The sequence below is a fragment of the Bidens hawaiensis genome, unplaced genomic scaffold, assembly GCF_021521415.1.
Source record: "Bidens hawaiensis isolate Kalapana, Puna unplaced genomic scaffold, B.hawaiensis_p1.1 tig00020931_1, whole genome shotgun sequence".
In the NCBI taxonomy this organism is placed as follows: Eukaryota; Viridiplantae; Streptophyta; class Magnoliopsida; order Asterales; family Asteraceae; genus Bidens; species Bidens hawaiensis.
The window spans coordinates 65,348-88,563 of record NW_027493235.1 but is presented as its reverse complement, the minus strand read 5'-3'; the positions used below and the strand labels follow the sequence as shown (position 1 = coordinate 88,563).

Here is a 23,216-nt window from a genome sequence, read left to right as displayed (position 1 = left end):
TCTCCTACAAGCGCCTAATTGAGACGAATTCTCGGTAGGGCTGTCTCTGATCTGGTTTTTCGCTGCCTAACATCAAAGGCGCAGGTTGATCTCTCTGGTTGAGGCTGCAATTCATTTTGACACGTGGGAAGGGCTTACTCTACTAGTGGCTCAGCTTGGTCTCGCTCCCTTCCCGTACTATTCCTCCCCACTAAAAAAAGAGCGATTGAGAATCTCGAGAACCTTTCTGAACGTCTGTCTTCGCGGGGCGATTTGAAAAGGAGTATATCTTTCTTGTAGTGTCAAAGAATCGATTCCTGAAAAAGCCCTATCTTATTACTAAAGCGCTATCTATAGGCATTCTTGCTCGTTAGCGCTTTAGTTTGATCGCAGCTAGCGCGCCCCTTTTCTTTCCACTTTCTCTTAGTCAAGCTTTGAAGCCCCTACTGGGATGGGATATTTGAAGAAGCGCAGGTTTGGAACCCTATATACAAGGGGCTGGTCTCGATCCCGCTTGGTGGTGCCCCTCTGGATTATTGTTGACTCAACATTGATTTCGTGCTGGACTTTTGAAGTCTTACTTATTTCGCGGGACCAGGGCGGAAAGACGAGTTCCTATTTTCACGAGCTCATTTGGACCCCTCACTGGGAATCAGAGAAAGGAGAGGATATGACCGGTATTAGCAGAATAGATGGCTTCCTAATCAGTAATTTGATGGTCTTCAGTAAAGACTTTCATGCGCACCTTCCTTCATAAGGACAGGTAACCTGGTAGGTGAGTCACTCTCCGCTAACCTGGTAGGTGGGACTGAATTTAAACTAGTTATATTCTGAGTGAGGTTTTTATTTGAATAATGTGCTCATATTTTGATTTAGGAACAAGAGAAGATCAAGGAAGACTTATGTTCGCTCAAGTAGATTTCTAGAATCGCAACTAAAGGAGTGGTTTTGCGAGTGTCACACACCAACCTAAAGCGGAAATGCTGGGGTGCGAACCGTTGGTTCACGGCTTACAAGGTACTATCATACAATTTAAATATGATAATATCTAATTATTTATTTATTTCAAAATTTCAATCAAGTACACAAAGTTTAAAAAATTACCAAAATTAAAATAGTACACAAATATCCTTTATTTCATTAACTAAGGTCTCTCTAAGTGTTTATTCATCTTAGCTTCAAGCCAAATGATAACCTACAAATGCGTACAAAATAATATAGATTTGTTAACTTGAGTGAGAAAAGCCACCAGTTTTAACACTAATAATAATATATAAATAAAATAAGCAAAACTGATATTGTGAGTATAAATCAATCAAACCATGAGCAAATAAAAGGTGTCAATTGACCATGTCTCTCAAACACGGGCTATGGCTACTATGACAAAACAATTGTGAATAAGGGTGTCGGTTGACCATTGCCTTGCGAATCGGGTTTTGGCTACTAGGACAGCGTATGATCATACTTTAATGTGATTATGATGGACCTATCCGAATGCGATAAAGTAAACAATTAAACAATTAAGCAATTAGCATTTAATTGATAACACACAACACTCACAGTTTGCTAGTGCGAATAATATATAATATGTAAATATTGATAAGTATGCAAGTCTCCCCAAAACATTTAAAAGATGTAAAAAAAAATGGGGAATGACTTTTCACCTTATTACTAAGACGAGTTTGCAAGATAATAAGAATAAAATAAGAAACCGAACTTTTAACGCGCTGACTGAGTTAATCTGAAAAGACCTGAAACTTAGAGACAATAAAATAAAATTAAAACCGAGAACATAGTCGCTGAAATCAACCCAAACGGATATCCAGAACTCCGGTTATGAGATTTTCAGTAAATAAGCGAGTTGGCACCGACCAGAATCTGAACAACGATTCGGAAGTCTGGTTTTGGTCAGTACACTTAAAATTTCAAGGTAAAACTAAAAGTTTTTGGGATCAAAAGCTAGTTCCGACCAGAAGTGATAGAAATCGATTAGTCAACTTTGTTAACCAATTTGCCCTTAAACGGGTCGAAAAGCAATTGACCGACAAAGCCCCATCAATCTATAAAATGGATTGAGGGCTTTTGTTATTTAGATAAAAACCAACATTTTACCTAAATGATGAATGGAACAAGAGATAATCGAGGGTAAAGTGGTTTTGAACATCAGTGTCAAACCGTAGACGAAAGAACTTGAACAAACTTGTGAAATTGATAAAGGAGAATGGGAATTTCGTGGGATATGGGAAGGATGGCTGGAAATCAGTAGTTTTTAGGGTTTAGAGATGTGTTTTGATTAAGTATAATGGACTATAACTTGTTTATGAAGTAATCCACTCGATTAAGAAACGAAATAAGCTATAAATGAGAAAACCGGATATAATAACTAACAAAATTCGGCTTGGACAATAATAAAACAAAATTGGACCTGCAATAACATTTCTTTGAGTTTAAGTTTCGTTAATTTAATCAAAAATATGAAAGATATGGCAAAATTAGTCCATGTACTTCCATAAACGTGATTTTTTAGCCGTTTTAAGCGGTTTTGAGAGTTGTTAAGGACTATTTGGCATGATTAAAAGTTATGAAATTATAAAATAGGTTAAACCAAGTTAAATACCAATAAATACAAGTTTTAAGTAGTTCGAAAGATCCTAATTACATTCCCGAATCGATTTAAACATAAACGAATACAAATACGAAAAATCCGAGATGTTACAGCAAGTTCTACGACTGAGGGAATGATCGGGGACGTGGTCACGGAAATAGTCGAGTTCGATAGAGCCGAAAGAACATAGCCATGGATCAAGAAGAGTTCTGGGAGGTCAAGACCGATATGATGAACAATAAGATGAAGACCAAGATGGCTGTGAAAGCCAAGATGGTCAAGATCGTCGGTCAAATCAGACACGCCAAAGAAGACAATTTTGGAAACAAAGATCTACCTATTTCGAGTCAGAAATTACGGGTGATTGTTGGACGTAATTTCGGACTCCAAGTCACAAGTCGGTGAACTTGAGGACCAATAATGACAAGTGGGTTATAGTTGGTTATGTTTCCTAATTGTTTTGTAATTATTATAGGTAATGTTTGACTAGTAAGTTAGGCTAGTCTATATAAACCAAGTTATAGTTAGATATTATAGAAAGTGTGAGATGTAACCGAGTTATGTTTCTTCTAGATGCAACCGAGTTAGAGTTTGATAGAATTGTAATCAGTTTTTTAGTTATATTTTCTATTAATATAAACAAGAGTTAGTCTTTTAGTTCGGGTTTGATTATCACTGGACCAGTTAGTCTCCCGTACCGTAATCTGCTGACTCATCTGACCTGCTGACCCACGACTCATGAAGAGATCGATTAACCAAACACGTATCATAAGGGTAAATTCATCCTTGATCACAAACAAACTCAAAACTGTGACTGATTAGTAAATTTTCCAAATGGCCCCTTTCGTAAAATTCCTTATCTTCCTTGAAGGTACATTTACGTATGGAATTCCTTAGCAAATAATGTATAATATTTTCTTGAAATCTTCTTATACAATAAAGACGTATCACCAACTATTTTTATTACAAATACACAATTGAGAAATTACAATTTTGTCCTTGGTCAAACAAAGTCTAAAAAATAAGTAGTTTTAATAACACAAATGAGCCATCCATGGATGGACGAGGCTATCAACTTAAAAGGTATTAGCTGGTTTTAATAATTGACCATAGCGTGGCAGCATATGCTATGCAAGTAATCAATTTTCCTCCGGACACCAGATTAGGGTTCCGCCATGACACCACTAGAGGTAATTCTGGTTGTTCTTCGGTAAATTCACTTAGAACGATGCCGAGAAACCATCCACTTGGTGATTTCCGGTACTAGGATCTAACAATGCTTGAAAACCAACATCAGTACCATCTCAAACAATGTTAAAAGGCGATACCTTATGTTGGAGCACCGATTCACCAATAACGTTATTGAAGAATGTCTTCCAGCCCAAATATCAGAAACACTTGGCCGGCGCGACTTCCTTCCAAAATTGGCACCATTTTCCCACAGGGATTGACATTAGAATCTTCTTTAAAGACTTTGCAGGCCATATGTAGATCATTTGGAGGTGCAAGATCATTCGAGACTAGTAAATAGTTGTCAAATACTGTGAATATTCCCATTAAAGAGAAATATGTAAGCATCTTATGCAGAAATGAAGGGGAACTTGTGTTTATGTTTGACCAAATGATAAAGAAACTTTTGTTAAGAAAGTGAAACGGGAAAGAACACAGACAACTCAGTGAGGATTTATGCTGATCCGCGTGTTTAAATAGGTTAATATCTTTAACATTAACTAACGGCTATATATGTTTGAAATTCAAACAAGAATACGTTACTTAATGAATGTTGTATATAAGCATAATTAATTGCAAGTATTAAATAAGTTGGTATCTTTACCATTAAATCGGCCAACGGCTATATGTTTAACATTAACCAATGGCTATATATGTTTAAAATTCAAACAAGAATACATTACTTTATAAATGTTGTGTATAGACATAATTAATTACAAGGTTTAAATAAGTTGGTATCTTTACCATTTAATTGGCCAATGACTACATGTGGTAAATCAAGCAAGAATACATAACTCTTTCAAAGACATGATATTCAAATTATGACTGTTGTATACGTTAATAAACTTAACGTTAACTAACAGCTATATGTTTGAATTTCAAACTTGAAAAAGTTACACTTTCAAAGAAAAACAATTTAAATATAATTGTTGTATATACAAAAAAACATATTTCAAAAAAGTTGATATTATCACCTTAACTGGCCAACACCTATATGCTAGAATTTCGAAATTCAAATAAGAATATGTTATTGTTTCAAAGATAAAATACATAAGATATAACCTTTTTATATATACATGAATAGTTACTAGTTTGAAAAAAGAAAATGATACGAGGCACCTAATAAGCTATTACACATGGCCCATTGATACGCTATTGAATATGAAAATAATCCTTAGGTACCTTTCATAGTTTGTTTTATATAAGAGCTTATAAAAAAGTTACACACCATAACTGTTCAAGTTCATTCACAAATACAAATAAAATACGCCTAAAAAGCAGCCTCAACCCATAGGCGTGAGCATGGACTAGGGAGGGTGACAGAAAAAGGCCCAACATATTTTTGGCCCATAAAAAGTTTTGTTTATATTTGTGTATATAGTATTCAAACCCTCTTAATTTAATAACATGAAGCTAGCTAAATTGTAGAACACTCTTGCTTCAAATAAGTTGCCTAGGTTCAAATCCTGCATCACTAAATGTATATGTTAGGATCCATTTCATGAACTTAACGTTAACGAATGAATATATGTTTGAACTTCATTAATAAGATCCATTTTAAAAGAATAAATCATACAAAATAATAATAAGGAAAATCCACTACTACGTTATTAGACATGATCCACAAACTATATACACAAGACAATAAGCAAATTTGATGCCACAAGGCTCCTATTGATCCGCTAACGGCTATATGTTTAAAATTAAACTAGATTACATTACTTTTCAAAGAAATACAATTCAAAACATGGGTTGTATATAAATATAATTGATCAAAATTTTCAAATAAGTTGGTATCTTTACCGTTAATTGGCCAACAACTATATGTTATGAATTCTAACAAGAATACGTAACTATTTCGAAGATACAATATTCAAAATTTAATGGTTGAATAAGTTAATAAACTTAAACTTAACTTCAAACCAGCGGTTATATGCTTGAACTTCAAACTTGAAAAAATTACTATTTCAAATTAAAAAAAATTAAAATATGACTGTTGTACAAAAAATAACTAAATGCTGGTTTCAGATAAGTTGATATCATTACTGTTTATAGGCCAAATGGCTGTATGTTTAGAGTGACTTGGACTTAGGAATTCAAACAAGAATAATTTATTGTTTCATAGAAAATATATTCAAAATATGACATATATATATATATATATATATATAGAAAGAGAATTAAGAGAAAACTTAAAAACTCTTAAAGAATTATTTTTCATTAAAAATAAAAAAATATTTTTAAAATTCTGTTTTTGCTATTATTCTTATATTTTCTTTTTTTTTTCTTTTTTTTTTTTTTGAAAATTATCTGTGTGAATTGTGGCCAGAGAGATTGAGAATGAATAATGGAGTCTGCCGTTAAATATACATGTGTCTATACTTGGAAGGAAGAGAGAAAGAGTAGAGGTGACGGGTGGATGGAGAAGGTTAGGGTTTGGTTCAACAACACAAGGGTAGGTGATAACTAGAGACGAAAGGTTATAACCCGTTTTCTAATATGGGTACCGAGACCCGTGGGTAATACCCATAACCCGCGAACTTTATAGGTTTAAATCAATGAGAGATCACCATTTTGAAAAGGAGCAACCTGGTTAACCTTCATTCTAAAAAAAACCCGCTGTAATATATATATATATATATATATATATATATATATATATATATATATATATATATATATATATATTACATATAAAACAATTTAGATGGACCTAGTAGTAATTTAACTATATTTTAGACGTTGTTAAAGGAGACGCCCCTAAAATTGATTACATACACCGGTAGACGACCTTATTCCTTCACTTGTACCATCCTCCGGCGACCTCTTTAACTAATTAATTGCTACATTCATTCGTCGGTTTCATCGTCAATTAAACACCGCTTAAATGTTGGTAAAAATCAATAATTCCAATCTCTATTTAGTTATACCAACGATGGCACTCCAATAAATTACTCCTCGATGGTGCGTGACACACGCCGTCTATTCTCCAATCGATTCCAGGTAATCCATGTCTATCTTGTACAAGTTCAATTAATGGATCTTATTCAATTTCAATTCACTTGAGTTCTTCAATTACATAATCGATCAAGGTTTAGGGTTCTTCAATCCTTCAGTTAAACACCTTCCCATCAATTCAATTCAATCATTTGGTTACTCCTTTAATTATTAATTGCTCCAATTGATACCCCAAATGAAGATGTTAGTTTCAATTGAAGGTTTTTATAACGTCGTCGGTTTGTATATGAAAGGCGATATGTACCTGGCCGTCAACTCTGTTGTAGTTTGCTCCCTAATTGTTGTAATTGCTCAGTTTTCTTTATAAATAAATAAGATGTTATAGCCTGGTTTAAAAGCTATCCGGGTTTGCTAAGACCCATGATCCGCTTATTTATTTATTTTTATTATAACATTGTTTCTTAATTATAGATAATATCTTGTTAAAAAAGATGGGATATTAATTTTAATATATCCCTATTTTATAGGATTTTCATATCAAGTATTTAATAGGATTAGTTTTTAATTTAATGAGATGTTATAACCTGCTTAAGGGCTATCTAGGTTTGGTGAGACCCATACACGTGAATTATGGTCAAATGCATGAGAAGCTTTCATTTGCAATAAAGTAATCTGGTGGCTTGAGAGGATGTAGGAAGCAAACAGAGAGCTTTTAAAGGTTTCGTTTATATATATTTAAGATTAAGATATTTACTGGTTTTGAGAAAGGAAAATCTAGTAATTGATTACACTAAAAATGACTATAATATATAATATTCGAAACATTACCGCTAATCATACTTCAACGTATTATTTTAGAACTTTGATACAAGAGCACTCCCTGCCCATCCCTCATCCCCATCTGTATAATAACATTAGAAATCACTACATTTTCTCCTCTTGTTCAATTAAATAAAATTTATTTTATACATTTGTTATTACGGTTCTTCCTCCTCTACTCACAACCATTTTCAACAAATATTAAAAAATAAATATGGGCTAACAAACTATCCCCAAATTTACTAAAAAATCACTAACTTTTCTTTCACTTCTGCTCATAACAATTCACAACCTCATTCTATAATTTGCAAAATCCCGTCACATAAATTTAAATTTAGAGATGAGCTTGGAATGCTCTAAAGACCAATATGTGTATTCATGGATGCATGTTACTAGGCCAGTGACGGGGTAATATAAGGCAACCAAAGACCCTCATAAATCAGTAAGTACGAGGCATATGAAAGATACAGTGTGAGAGAGCATTGAAGAAACACTAACCGGACCCCAGACAGATTACTGGTAACCTAGGGGTTGGATAGCTGTTTCCCACGAGGGGTTAGACCCTAGGAAGATGGTTCTTCTGATAACCTGCAAAACAGACACCGTGAGCTCGTCACTGAGAAGGGGGGGTTCCTCCTTGTGACCACCCTCCGGCGTGAGAATCAGACTAGAGTGCTCTTTAAATATAAAAATATATTAAGAGATTGCTAGAGCAGATATCAGGTATATTATGATGATATAAGATAATGTAATGTGTTGAGATGATCATACCATTTGGGGTATTTATAGCCGAAGGTAGGTTTCCAAGGAGGTATGGCCGGCTGCAACAGTGTTCCTGTTCATCAACAGTAGCCTACGCACGTGCCCTGCTGGTAGTTGGTGGGTAGGCAGCGGCTGATAGTGACCAGGCTTGCTGTATACTATTCCCTTTCCACCAACTGCCGGCTACGTACGTGGTATGACAGTAGTTGGTGAGTAGGCAGCGGCTAATAGTGACACAGTATAGGAGCATGCTGCTCGCCATACTGTATCAGTGAGCTGTCGTATCCCTGATCAGATCTTTCGCCCATACCTCGTCAGGTACAGTAAAAGATCCTTCAGTATACAGACTGGCTTATTTGGGCGGGAGTATTCCCCCTCCCGCCTCTGTGCGGGATTGCTCCCGGCTTTGCTCATTCCTTCAGGTGACACTGAATGATCGAGAGCTAAGTGCCTTGTGCGTGTAGCCATGCTGCGCGGGTGGCCTTCCCTAATGGCTTGTATCCGAGGCTGCGGGGACAGGCGGAGTCCTTCACCATTGGGAGGCATTTCCTGCGGGACCAGCTTGCGTACTGCGCGTAAGGACGTCACGTCTCTGAGCATGGTTGGTCCTGCGGATCCAGTTGGTCTCTGCGCAGACGTCCCTGTTTAAGGTGAGTGTTGCGGGTCCAACTGGGCTCTGCTGGGACCTACCTCTTCAAGTCCCCCCAGTCCAATGTTCTTCTCATGCGTGTTTAATAAAGTAAGGTGAACTTTTGGACTTAAGCAAAGGGTTTTGAAAAGGGTTTTTTAAGGTTTTCCATGGGGATTCCTCCCGCGGAAGTCCTTGTCACTTTGCAGAAATTCCCGAGTTTCCTGCTTGGTCTTTGGGTATGATGCGGGTAGGTCTGTAACTTCCTCGCAAGTCAGGAGCATTGAGTCCCAGTTGTATGGATTTTCCATGAGGTTTTGGTAGTTTTGAACATATTGATCAATTATGTTAAAACCACCAATTCCATTCTGGAGCTTCAAACAACGTAGTTCTCGACGTTCCTGCTATGCGGGGATGTTATTTCCGTTTCCGCAAGCATTGCCCAGAAGATCCTTCCTGGTTTCAATTCCCAGCGGAGCGCTAGGTATGTGAAGGGTTTTGCCTTAACACTGTACCAGCGCTCGTCTTACGGTTACTTTACTTCCAAGGTATTCATGGCGTCAATTCCCTGCGGGTGCTAGGTATGTGAAGGGTTTTGCCTTTACACTGTACCCGCACCTGTCTTATAGTTACTTGGTTGCCGAGGAATATTTGGCTTCAATTCCCTGCGGGTGCTAGGTATGTGAAGGGTTTTGCCTTTACACTGTACCCGCATCCGTCTTATGGTTACTTGTTCGCCAAGGTTTACTTGGCTTCAATTCCCTGCGGGTGCTAGGTATGTGAAGGGTTTTGCCTTTACACTGTACCCGCATCCGTCTTACGGTTACTTGTTTGCCAAGGGGTAAGGGGTATTTTCCCGCTTACTTTTTAATATTTTCGAATTTTGAATTTTGAAATTCGAAGAGTTGGTGAAAAGATAAGAACAGTCCAAACCTCTGAAACGTCGTGCGACGGTTTCTTCTGACTGTGTCAGGACGTGCAGGAAGTTATGGTGACGTGACAGTACATGGTCATTCCAGTCGCTTTTTCAGGCGCGTGGGCGCGATTTTTCGGGCGCGTGGCCGCGAAATTACTGGCACGCGTCCTGTCAACAGCTGTTGCCAGCTTGCTTTTTGTCACGTGTCATAGTTTCATTGCACATTCGATTTCTCTCTCCTCCGCATTAAATTCACCGCATTAATTGCGATTATTATATAAAGGGGGGGAGGGTTCTTTGTAATCCACACTTTTCACTCTTCTCTTCATCTTTAAGGCGATTTCCGGCGAATACTCCTTTATTCAATCGAGCATTCTCTCGAAATCGTTCTCTTCTTCCTCTGCAAGATGTCTTCTCGTGATGCTGAAGCTATAGCTGACGACAGGGGTACTGCTGGCGAGTGCCAGTGTGCTCTGCCCGGCGATCAGTATCGGTATGTTGTCAGGAAGTTCATGCTCGATCATCTCGAGCCAGAGTTTCCTGAATCCCACCAGACCGTGTACGATGCCCCCAGAGGCAAGATCGGGGTTTATGCTGCATTTTTTGTCTATGGGAATCTTAGATTCCCATTGACAAAATTTGTTTACCGTGTCCTTGAGAGGCACGGTGTTCATTTGACCGAGCTGCACCCCATGGCGATCGCCAAGATTCGCCATTTTGAGTGGGTGTGCCGGATTTTGGGCATCGAGCCCCATGTGGACCGCCTGATGACCTTCTATACCTGGAGGTGCATCCAGGGGTGGTACACCCTGACGACCCGTATTAAGGGTCTGAAGATTTGCGACACCGAGCGCAGTCTTCGCGCGTGGAAGCAGGAATTCTTCTACATTTCTGCCCGCGCCATCCCCCTTGCCATGAAGTTTAAAAATGGCCAAGCGATACCGAGCCTTCACGCCCCCAATTACCAGGAGGCGGAATGGTTTTCGAAGATATCCCGGGTCCAATCTCCGGTTTACCGGTTTGCGGAGTCCGGGATGGTCATGTTAGGGATGAGCCGGGTGTGGAAGGATGCGTCTCAGGTTCCCATCCTTCTCGAATACGGTTTGAACTCTATTCCCTATGGTATGTCTTGTCTTTCTTTTTGATACGAGTTTGTCTTCTAACTGTTTCTTTTCTTTCAGAGGGAAATAATTTGGAGTCGCTTCTGTACCCGCGGGAAACCGACGGTCCCGCGCGGATGGGTACTCGTGCTCTGGACGAGGGCGAGTTGCCCATCCTGGAGCAAACGGCGGATCGGTTTGTGGAGGTCTATCCGCTGGGCCACGAGATCCTGAGCCACCGGCGGCCAGGTAAGGCGATATTCTTTCCTCAATCTCTCAATGCTGTACCCGCTGCTGGAATTCCTGACCTGTCTTCTGAGGAATCCTCAGATGCTCCTCCGTTGGTGCGGAAGAAGAAGGCTGCTGCCGGCGGGAAAGGGAAGGAGAAGGCCTCCACAGCTGATCCGGTGGTTCTATCTGACTCGGAGTCAGATAGTGAAGAGGTGGCGGGGAACCCCGGTGGTGAGAAGACCACTGCTCCGGAGGCTACGACCGTTACCTCCGGAGAACCAACGAAGACAACGGTGACAGGTACCAAGAGGCCGGCTCCATCGGGTTCCTCCCCGCCCGTCCGTACGTTCAGGCGCAAGAAAACCCGTAAGTACAATCATAATTTTTGTCTTTGTAGATTTATCACTATAAATTTATCTAACACTTCTTTGTGCAGGCGTGGATGTTGACGCATTCCGAGGTGAAGCGCAGAGGAGTACCCGTCCGCCAATGACGGTAGGCTTGGTCAGCCTACCTGAGGCGTCGACCCAGGTGCCTGCGCCTGCTTCCGCTGGTTCAGTTGCTCCCTCTGAGCAGGCTGTTCCAGCCGGGATGACGTCACCGCCGGCCGTGAGTGCGATTTTTACAGCATCCTTCACAGAGCCGGCGGTTACTGCTGCTGCTGACTACGAGGCGGCGACCACGGCGGCGACCACAACGGCTGCCACCATGCCCGCGCCACCGGCCCCGACGGCCGGACCATCAGGTACGCGCAGGGCTTCCCGCCGATCTTTGCCACCTTCCCGTCTGCCTGACCTGTTGGATGGATTTCCTTTAGGTTCAGGTGATGGGTTTGGAGGCTATCGGCCTGTCATTGACCCTACAGGTGCGTAGGGTTCCTTTCTTTTTCCCTTATGTTTTTTATCATCTTTTCCTTACTGCCTTTGTTTCTTTTGCAGTGTCGGATTCCAATGAAGTGTATGTTCCACGATGGAACATCCGCCGAGGAACAACCCTTCGCACACCTGTGGAGTGCGTGGACTGGGCTCGCCACGCTGCTCCTCATGGTGCGTTGGGGGAAGCCATGGCTAGCTACCAGGAGGGTAGGCTAACCAATGAGCTTCGGGTTCTCCTGGCCCGGATGCAGCCACGCGTCGAGCTGCTTTGTCGTGAAAATGACAAGTTAAAAGCAGCTCGCGCAAAGGAAGTATCTGAAACGCGGGCTCTTCGGGAGGAGAACCAACAGCTGGCGGCCGCTGCCGCCGACAAGGAGAAGGCCTTCAAAGCCCTCGAGGTTGAAGTTCAGGCGCGACTCGAGGCCCGCTCCAAGGCTGCCCAAGCTGTGAATGAACAGCTTCGGCTGGCCAGGGAGACTGCGCGAAACGCAACCGAGAGGGCTGCCAAGGCTGAAGCCGTTGCTGAGCCTTTGCGTGTGGAGAATGAGGAGCTCAAGGCCAAATTAGAGGCTCTCCAACGCGCTCATGATGCCTTGGCAATGGAAGATGCCAAGAAACTCCAGGAAATCTTGGACCAGAGGGGGGTGCTTGACCACACCGAGTGGAAGCTTAAGGGCGTCGAAGAGGCTGCCGCAAAGGAATTTTACTTGCCAACCTTAACAAGAGCGAAGCCGAACGCGCCCATAACGAAGCTCAAGCTGCCCTCCAATGGCTTCTTCGAGAAGCGTTGCCTCAGGTATGTTTAGCTTTATCTTCACGCTTTTCTTTTGTAAGAAAAGGTTCTAATACTTGTATTTTCTTTGTAGGTTGTGCGTCGGGTCTTTTCAGAGACCTCTTACGATGATGCTATGAGCGCAGCCCTCAACGCTTCTCATGAGGATGGGGAAAAGGCCGGCTTCCTGCTTGGTCTAGGGTTTGTTGAGAAAGGCGTCCCGCCTTCCAACTTCCCTTTGTTCGATGTGGATACCGAAGCCATTTATGACCAAGCAGTGAACCAATACGCCGCCTTCCCGCATCCAGTGATGGAGAAGGTGGACGAAGTAGCTGCTGCTGATGATGGGTTAGCTGTCCTCAAAGCGTTCCTCGAACTGCCACGCTCTACCGATGGGGCTGGTCCAAGTGGAAGTGGCCCTGAAGCCTGATCCTGAAGATCCCTTCCCACTGCTAGGATAGTTTTAGCTTGTATTGATTTTTTTTTTCTTTTCGGCGGGTAGTTACCCGGCCATTCTTGTAATATATTATTGAAATATTAATCTTTTTGCTAAGATTGTTATTTCCTTCTCTGGGTTCCTTGCTTTATAAACTTATGACTTGCATACTTAGTTTAAATTAGCAATTTTCCAAGTGTTTGGAATAAGTTAACCTTTGAACGTGGTTGATAATGGGTTAAAGTTTCGCTTCCTCCTTCGTGATTGTGCGGGTAGAACCGTCACTTGCACTTGGTAGGATGGCTAAACTTTAACCTTCATCTGACCTGCGTGTAGGTTTTCCTTATCTTTCTTCGAAATTTCTAAGGCATTAGGATAAGTTAACCTTTGAACGTGGTTGATAATGGATTAAAGTTTCGCTTCCTCTTTCGTGATTGTGCGGATAGGACCGTCACTTGCACTTAGTAGGATGGCTTAACTTTAAACCTATATCTGACCTGCGTGTAGGTTTTCCTCATCTTTTGAGGATAAGTTAACCTTTGAACGTGGTTGATAACAGGAAGTCTTGCTTCCTCTTTCGTGATTGTGCGGGTAGAACCGTCACTTGCACTTAGCAGGATGGCAAAACTTTACCCATATCTGACCTGCGTGTAGGTTTTTCTCATCCTTTTTTTTTTTTAAGTTTAGATTAACCGTTCAACGCACGGTTGTCAATAGGTTTGGTTTCCTTTCATGATTTGTGCGGTTAAGACCGGCACTCTCATTTAGTGGGATAGACAATGTTTACCAATGACTGACCTGCGTGAAGGTTTGTCACGTTTTTGGGTTCGTGCGGGTAGGACCGCCTTCCCACGCAACGACTTCATGTAATGTGAATGCCGTCACCAGTGTTGCATAGTTTAACCGTTCGACGCGCGGTTGTTAATAGGTTATTGTTCAGTTTCCTCATTATGATTCGTGCGGATAGACCGGCACTTTCATTATTGGGATGGCTGAACTTTTCCCCTTCAACTGACCTGCGTGAAGGTTTTGTCGTTTTTTGGGTTTATGCGGATTTTGCCGCCTTCCCCACGCAACGACTTTTCACGTAATTATGCGGTGAAAACCGGCATATTAGTGTTCATAAAAGTATAAACGTAAAATCATCAGCTTCGATGTTCTAAAGAGAATCATTTCCATTAGAAGTGGCTCTTGGCCTTTTCTTTACAAATTGGAATTGATTACATGCAAACTGTGTAAATGAACTCCCATGTTGTTGGGATGGGAGTGCCATCGAGCCGATACGCACCTGGTTCGGGATCTCGTTCTTTACGCAGCATGTAGTTTCAACATTGAAGCTGGAATTTTTATTCGTGTTTTCCCCAGCTGGGGTTCTACACGCATCCGCCTGCTCAGCCTTTATTGGGCCACTAGGTGCGCGAGCGTCCCATCCCTGACAAATGCTTCGACCATGTCCTTTACGTCTATGCATTCTTCAGTGTTGTGGCCTTTTGTCTTGTGGAAGTCACAGTATTTGCTCCGATCAGCATCGTGACGATGTCGGATTATTGGAGGTTTTGGCCATGGGAGCTCTTCAGTGGCGAATATCTCAGTGACGCTTTTGGTGAGTGGCGTCCATCTGGAGTTTCGGTGCGACTGTACATTATCCCTTCCGCCCAACCGATGTTGCAAGCCGGATGAGGTGTCAAAGTTTACCCTTGACTGCCAAATGCCTAGCTTTCGTTTTTTATTTAGTCGGGCGGTGAGGACGTTGTCCTCTCTCGTCCTCTGGGTGTAGAGGTTTGTGCTCTGTGGGAGATCTTTACCCAGTTGCTTCTCCGTTTCCGCATAGCGTTTTGCTGCTGTCATGATGCCATCCCATGTGGATGGCATGCCATCTTTACCCGTTAGGGTGCGGATGAGCTCTGGGTCATGTGCGCCCTGGATGAAGGCAGCGCGAACAAGATCTTCGCTGATATTGCCCAAACTTAGCTTCTTTGAGTTGAAGCGAGTGATGAAGTTTGGCAGAGATTCATCTTCCTCTCGTATGCATTTGAGGATTGTCCATTGCTCCTCGGTATACTTCCGTTGTTGGCTGAAGTGTTGGCTAACTTCTGTTGGAAGTCTGCCCAGTCGTAGATGTGGTTGACCGGTAGACGATCAAACCAAGCTCTAGCAGCCCCAACAAGCGTCATTTGGAACATGTAGCACCACGTGGGTTCCGTCCAATTGCTGACGGTTGCCCCCGCTATGAACCTGTTCAAATGATCGTCAGGATCAGATAAACCGTCATATGTGCCTATGTTAGGCATTTGTTTGGCACTCTTTGGGGCGATTACTTCCGCAATGTCCCTTGCAAACTTGGACGTTCCTGCATTCGCAACGTTTGGTCTGAACGTTTTGGAGAAGTCTCGTGGACTTCCACCTGTGCTTTTTGGTTTGAAGGCTTGTCCAAAATGCCTTTTCGGTTGGGATTCCGTTTCCCTACGCTTCCCTTTTGCCCTATGGCGAGGGTTCGCGTCGGAGTCGGATTCCTCCGAGTCATCCTCCCAGTATTCGAATTCGTCGGCCTGTTGCACGGAACGCAAGCGTTCGTCCAACTCAGCCTGAATTCCTTTTGTCGTGCCTCCGCCCATGCCTTAACTTCATCGAGAGTCTGGCGGGGGAGTCTTCGTTTCTCAAATTGGGTATCGGTGGATCCCAGTAGTCGATCATTTACTGCACCTGCCCCAGCTTTGGTAAGTGGGGTAGTGTTCGTAAAATTTACTTCACTTGCCCCGGCTTCGGTAGCCGGGGTAGTGTTCGTAAAAACTGTGTTGCCGGTATTTCCCCCAGTAGCTGGGGTTGTGGTTACCGGAATTTCTCTAACCATCTTTGTAGAAGTTTGAAAAAACTGGAGAAAATTGTAGTTCTAGCTTTTCCCACGGATGGCGCCAATGAAGAAACACTAACCGGACCCCAGACAGATTACTGGTAACCTGGGGGGTTGGATAGCTGTTTCCCACGAGGGGTTAGACCCTAGGAAGATGGTTCTTCTGATAACCTGCAAAACAGACACCGTGAGCTCGTCACTGAGAAGGGGGGGTTCCTCCTTGTGACCACCCTCCGGCGTGAGAATCAGACTAGAGTGCTCTTTAAATATAAAAATATATTAAGAGATTGCTAGAGCAGATATCAGGTATATTATGATGATATAAGATAATGTAATGTGTTGAGATGATCATACCATTTGGGGTATTTATAGCCGAAGGTAGGTTTCCAAGGAGGTATGGCCGGCTGCAACAGTGTTCCTGTTCATCAACAGTAGCCTACGCACGTGCCCTGCTGGTAGTTGGTGGGTAGGCAGCGGCTGATAGTGACCAGGCTTGCTGTATACTATTCCCTTTCCACCAACTGCCGGCTACGTACGTGGTATGACAGTAGTTGGTGAGTAGGCAGCGGCTAATAGTGACACAGTATAGGAGCATGCTGCTCGCCATACTGTATCAGTGAGCTGTCGTATCCCTGATCAGATCTTTCGCCCATACCTCGTCAGGTACAGTAAAAGATCCTTCAGTATACAGACTGGCTTATTTGGGCGGGAGTATTCCCCCTCCCGCCTCTGTGCGGGATTGCTCCCGGCTTTGCTCATTCCTTCAGGTGACACTGAATGATCGAGAGCTAAGTGCCTTGTGCGTGTAGCCATGCTGCGCGGGTGGCCTTCCCTAATGGCTTGTATCCGAGGCTTCGGGGACAGGCGGAGTCCTTCACCATTGGGAGGCATTTCCTGCGGGACCAGCTTGCGTACTGCGCGTAAGGACGTCACGTCTCTGAGCATGGTTGGTCCTGCGGATCCAGTTGGTCTCTGCGCAGACGTCCCTGTTTAAGGTGAGTGTTGCGGGTCCAACTGGGCTCTGCTGGGACCTACCCAATAAAATAATGTTACTAGGCCAGTGACGGGGTAATATAAGGCAACCAAAGACCCTTATAAATCAGTAAGTACGAGGCATATGAAAGATACAGTGTGAGAGAGCATGAAGCACATAAGAGGTAAAGAGGGTATGAGATTAGTTATATCATTATGCAAGAAACTCGATATTGTACACAGAGAGTAAGGTTGGTTTCCAAAACTACGACCGCCTCTAAGAATCGTTCATTTTTTATTTTTTTTGACTGAAGGTGAGACAAAATTTGGCATTAAGTAAAATTATTTTATTGGGCTTAAAAGAATTAAATGTTTAAATAGGCTTATTTATTGGTTATGATTTGCGTTGTGCAAATATATACATGGCTTAAATGAATTAAGTAAGGGTTTAAACATTAAGGATACATGCATATAATACGATGGTTGGGTATTAGTTGTGTGTATTATTATATTAATTGTATTGTTTTAGTTTAAATATAGTGTGAATATTGGTACTTCAAGCGTGTTTAAGTGTTTCAGGTCATTGGACACTAAGGATGCGTATCGGGGTGATTTACGAGGTTAGAATGATGACTAAGAAGAGTGGAATTGGAATGGCACGCTTCCCGATGCCAGAAATTAGGAAAATGCCAAAGAATTCCCTACCATGTTTATCCTTAGCACTACGTGAAGGGATTGAGAGTGAAGACTTTCCGCTACGCGAAGTAAACCAAAAGTGAGCCCGACTATTTTGTCCTTCGCGATACGTGAAGGACCAAGCCATCAACAATTTGCCCTACACGAACCAGTTAAAAACGGGAAAATTAAACCTAATTTGATATAATCAGTTTTGAGCCCCTTTTCGAGATATCATTCATTCCAGCAGCCAGAGAAGAACCCTAGGACGAATATGCATCATCCCGGAGCCCTCGGTTCGTCTAATCATCGCATGCTTCCGTCCATCATCAGATAAACGAATTCTTCATGATGCCGATGTCAGGCTAAAACCATTGTGTTCACTTTAGGCTAGGGTTTTGTGTAAACTCACTTTGATCAAATTCTATGAGCTTTAATGATTATGAACTTGACTGAATTTGTTAATTGATCTTGTTTGCTTTGACAATCAATTGTTTAAACCGTTTGTGTTTTTTATTTTCAAAACTTGCATAACTATTCGGTTGTGTTCATCAACATTTAGGATCAGTTCTTATGTTATTGAACAAGTAATCATTAGTCATTGCAGCATAATTGGTTTTCATAATATAAAATTGGTAATTGGGTAGATCATGCTTAGTTGTGTCAACAATTCAGATAGGGTTTCGCTTGTCATCACAACCAAATTGCTAGGTTTAATAATTACTGCACAATTGATTTAACAGAATCTGTGACTAGTTTGTTATCGCATGTGCATTACCAAAACCTGAAGTGAATCACCTTTCTCATAATTGTTTACAGAAGTTAAAAGTAATCGTGTGTTGTATTAAAACCATCTTTCAAAATTGCTTGACATCGTCTGTCCGCCTAATATAATAATTAATTAGTCATGTGTTCTACTTGCACTTACCATTGATTCTCTATGGAGACGACCTTCCTTACCCATACTAGTTATAGGTATTTAAGTGATTATAAATATTTGTTTTTATAAAAAAATATTTGCCCCCCCCCTCCTCTCTCTCTCTCTCTCAAAGCAGGCTCTATCAAAAACATATCTATTTCTACACTCATGCCACTTTGTTCATTACAATTTGGACATAGCACTAGGCAGATTATATCGATTCACGAAAAAATAAAGGTTTTTAGCTTTTCAAATTCACCATAGAGTTGGATTTGAGACCAACTGAAGAAGGGATTTGATGCTAGTGCTAGAGATGATAATAACACAAGTTTAAATGTCTGTAAGATGTCAAGTTTTTAAAAATTTTGGAGATGAGTATTTGTATGTGTCCCTTTGTTAGTGTGCTTGACTGCTTGTTATAACATATAAGTAGGTTGTTTATAACTATGGTTTGGTTAAGCACATAATCAAGCCCATTATTATCTAATAAACGCGTAGATAATTCTTTTAAACACTTCTTAATAGATAACTCTTTATTATTTTCGATTCATAATATACGGGTGTTTCAGAAATCCCAAAAAATGTGATTGTAAAATTCAGTTTCACAATATTGAGAAGTTAATTTGTCCATCGCAATAGTTTTTTTTTTTTCCATCTATATTTGACATACCATCGCAATAGTATTTTCTTCACATTCTTGTTTCAGATTTATAAATTTTGATCCAAAACACAGAACAAAGTTGCTCACATTTTTTCGATGCTTAGTTGTTGATTATTCATAAGTCTGTTCATTCAAACACGTGTTTTCTATGTTACGCATATCCCTTAATATCTATGCCAGCTGCACCAAAAAGCCAAAATACAAGTAACAGGTTCGATCTCAACCAATAAATGAACCAAATCAACTCATGCTCACTTTCCTATTTGACTGGTGATATGTTTGTATCAAACCCACATTTATAAATTAGCTTTTATACAAGTTAACAAAATGTATATAATGTTGGTATTCCTGTGTTAGAACCGGAAATAATAAAATAGAAAACAACCGGACTTATCACTTGTCTAAAACGAAACCGTAATAATGCTGCAGAGGAGATGATGAGAGAGCTGTGTGTTTTCTCGGTGGGTAGTCTCAAACAAGTGCGGGCACGCATGAGTTTGAAGCATTTAAGTCCTGGTTGTCTCAAAGACGTGCCCGCCTCAAAGAATTTAAGTCCAGAAATAAATGAACCAAATCAACTCATGCTCACTTTCCTATTTGACTGGTGATATGTTTGTATCAAACCCACATTTATAAATTAGCTTTTATACAAGTTAACAAAATGTATATAATGTTGGTATTCCTGTGTTAGAACCGGAAATAATAAAATAGAAAACAACCGGACTTATCACTTGTCTAAAACGAAACCGTAATAATGTTGCAGCGGAGATGATGAGAGAGCTGTGTGTTTTCTCGGTGGGTAGTCGCATGAGTTTGAAGCATTTAAGTCCTGGTTGTCTCAAAGACGTGCCCGCCTCAAAGAATTTAAGTCCACAAACCCAATTTTGGGTGCCCCGCTCCCTGCGCACGAGTAGGAGTTGTAGTATAAAACATATCACAAAGCTTCTAATAAGTAATAAAATGTATTCTTGTTTTAGAACCGGAAATAATAAAATAGAAAACAACCGGACTTATCACTTGTCTAAAACGAAACCGTAATAATGCTGCATCTCGTCCTGGTTGTCTCAAAGACGTGCCCGCCTCAAAGAATTTAAGTCCACAAACCCAATTTTGGGTGCCCCGCTCCCCGCACACGAGTAGGAGTTGTAGTTAAACATATCACAAAGCTTCTAATAAGTGATAAATATTACACCTTATAAACCACTCTTCACTTTGATCCCAAACCGATGTGGGACAAGTTTTACCACTTCCATTTTTAAGACATTCATTCACACACAAATATACCCAAAATTCCAACATATAAATCAACATAATACTTCAAACCACAAACATACACCATAAGGATTTAAACATTTTCAAAGACCAACAGACATCGGCTACATGCAACAAGCCTAACTCGCACAGATTTTCCTATTAATTTTCCTATTAGTTGTCTTCATATCTACAATCACTTATTTGCAGTTAGCCCACGCCACGGTTGACAACAACGCTAGTCTGGCTATGTCTAACAGCACACAATTAATGCACTGTGCCCCATCCAACCAAACAGCCGTACACTCTACTATACCTTGCGGCTGTCATGATCTTCTTCTAAACGAGAGTTGCTGGAATCAACCGTTTTTCCTTTTCTGAACTTACGTTTCGGGTCCCGTCAAATGCATAGCACTGTACCTACATAAAACCATGAACAAAATGAATATCGTAACGGGTTTAAAATTTTAAATACCAATACAAGCATCTATATGTTATCATAAACATATATATTTGAAATTTAAATACCATCACACACTAATGAGTACCTTTAAATCAGCCATATTGTGTTCTCTCATACAGCCGATATGACATTCCTTTTCGCATTGATCACAAAGTATAACTGTCTGGTCATTGAAACCAATTTTGCTAAACTCATGGCATCTGCATTCATCAAAACTTTTTAGTCAACATTCATGATACATCTGTTGGATGTTTCGGGTCGAGTACGGGCCAAGTCAGTCAAGTTCAGTAGTTAATGGGTCAAGTAGTGGTTGGATTAAGTCAAGCTAGAATAAAGGGTTTAACCCACGTTTATTTGTTAGGTTTTAAAGAGTTTGTTGCCTTTTGTTTTGTTTATTTTATTGTTACTAGAGTTAAAAGGCTTGGTCAATAGTGGTTAGTTTTAACCGGTCAAATAAGAGAAAGTGGTGTTAGGTGATGAATGGTTCTTTTGTTTACGTTATGTATTTGCCTATATTATAAAGGCATGTTCTCTTGTTGAATAAGACAACCTATACTTTCATCTTTCTTCTTTCTTTAATATTTTCTGCAACATATACTTTATCTCTGCATATACATACTTGTGTGTTTTAATTTGGGCCTGAACATCATAAACAAAGTTGACTTTTTAGGTTGTGTAACGGTAAAATATGCCAAAATTTAGGAATTAAGTGATAATGCATACATATTACACACTCTAATGAAAGAACAATTTTATAGGCCACCAAGTATCGATTTGTTTCTATTATACAATTCAGGAAATAGGAAAAAGAAAAAAAGAAACTTGCCAAAAGTTGTAAAATGACATAAACGTCCATGGACCTATGAATACTCGTATGACAAAGCTTTAAAAATAGGGGCTTTTAGCCATTTTACAACTTTCCAAACTGATAATTAGAGAGAACTTATGAAATATACATATTTTACAAATTCAAATAACTATTGTAAGAATAAAGTTTTTATAATCATATCTAGCATAGCATCATAGCACGTCATCTATTCATAAAATGTGGGCCTAAACTTTGACCCAAAATTATAAAAAGTGTTACCTGCATAAAACACATGCACCAAGATCAATGTTTACCGAGGGCTTCATACGAATGCCCTGGGCCTTAATCTGTTCCATCGGGTCATCGCCCATAGCCCGTCCAGCAGCCAAAGAATTAGAACCTTTACCATTGACCTCCAACGGCTGTATACAATAGTTGCAGTACCATTTAAATACCAATACAAACCTCTATATAATATACTATCACAAACATATATATTTAAAATTTAAATACCATCACAAACATCTATATAATATTAAGAGTACAGGAGTAAAAAGAGTTTAGAAAAATCACCAGAATTATGTCAGTCCCTGATATCCGAAGCACTTGGCTGGTGAAACTTTCTTCAGAAATGGACAACCAAAGAAGAAAAGGAATGACATTGCAATTTTCTTTAGGGACTTTATTGGCCACAGATAGATCATTTGGAGGTGTAAGATCATCCGGCAACAGTAAACAGTTGTCAAGTACAACACATATTCCCATTAAAGAGAAATGTGTAAGCATGATTAGAGTAGAAATGAACGGGAACTTATGTTAAGGAAAATGAACTATGGAAGAAGATAAACAGAGGTGAGGACATAAGCTAAAGTGCTGCTTTAAATAAGTTAACATCTTTAACGTTAACTAACAACTATATTTTTGAAATTCAAACAAGAATACGTTACTATTTCAAAGAAAAGCATTTTGAAAATATGAACGTTGTACACATAATTAATTGCAAGTTTTAAATAATTAAGGTGATATCTTTACCATTAATAGGCTAACGACTGTATATTAGAAATATAAACAAAATATGTTACTAGTCTAAAGATATAATATTCGAAACACGAGCACAAACACAAGTCCTATCTACTTCTTTCTTGAGGATTGAACAATTGAACAAGGGGTTTTTAATGGTCCAAGTTATTGTCTTTTGGTCACTGCTAGTTCCAACTAATAAATTGGGGGCATTTACATATTTCCCCTTTCTAAACTTTGAAATTACATATTTCCCCAAACCATGCTTAAAGTGTATTGTACATT

At 40.3% G+C, this 23,216-nt stretch overlaps 1 protein-coding gene across 1 annotated transcript in view; it reads right to left on the bottom strand.

Annotated features, from left to right (window-relative positions):
* The window catches only part of LOC143562343 (uncharacterized), a 36,745-nt gene extending 14,069 nt beyond the window's left edge, over nt 1-22,676 (bottom strand). Inside the window, exons 1-3 of the mRNA XM_077050169.1 lie at nt 22,485-22,676; nt 22,191-22,378; nt 21,189-21,303 (exon numbers count right to left, since the gene is read on the bottom strand). Coding sequence (XP_076906284.1) covers nt 21,189-21,303; nt 22,191-22,378; nt 22,485-22,676 — 495 coding nt within the window. The remainder of the gene's footprint in view (nt 1-21,188; nt 21,304-22,190; nt 22,379-22,484) is intronic.
* Nucleotides 22,677-23,216: the final 540 nt, after the last annotated feature.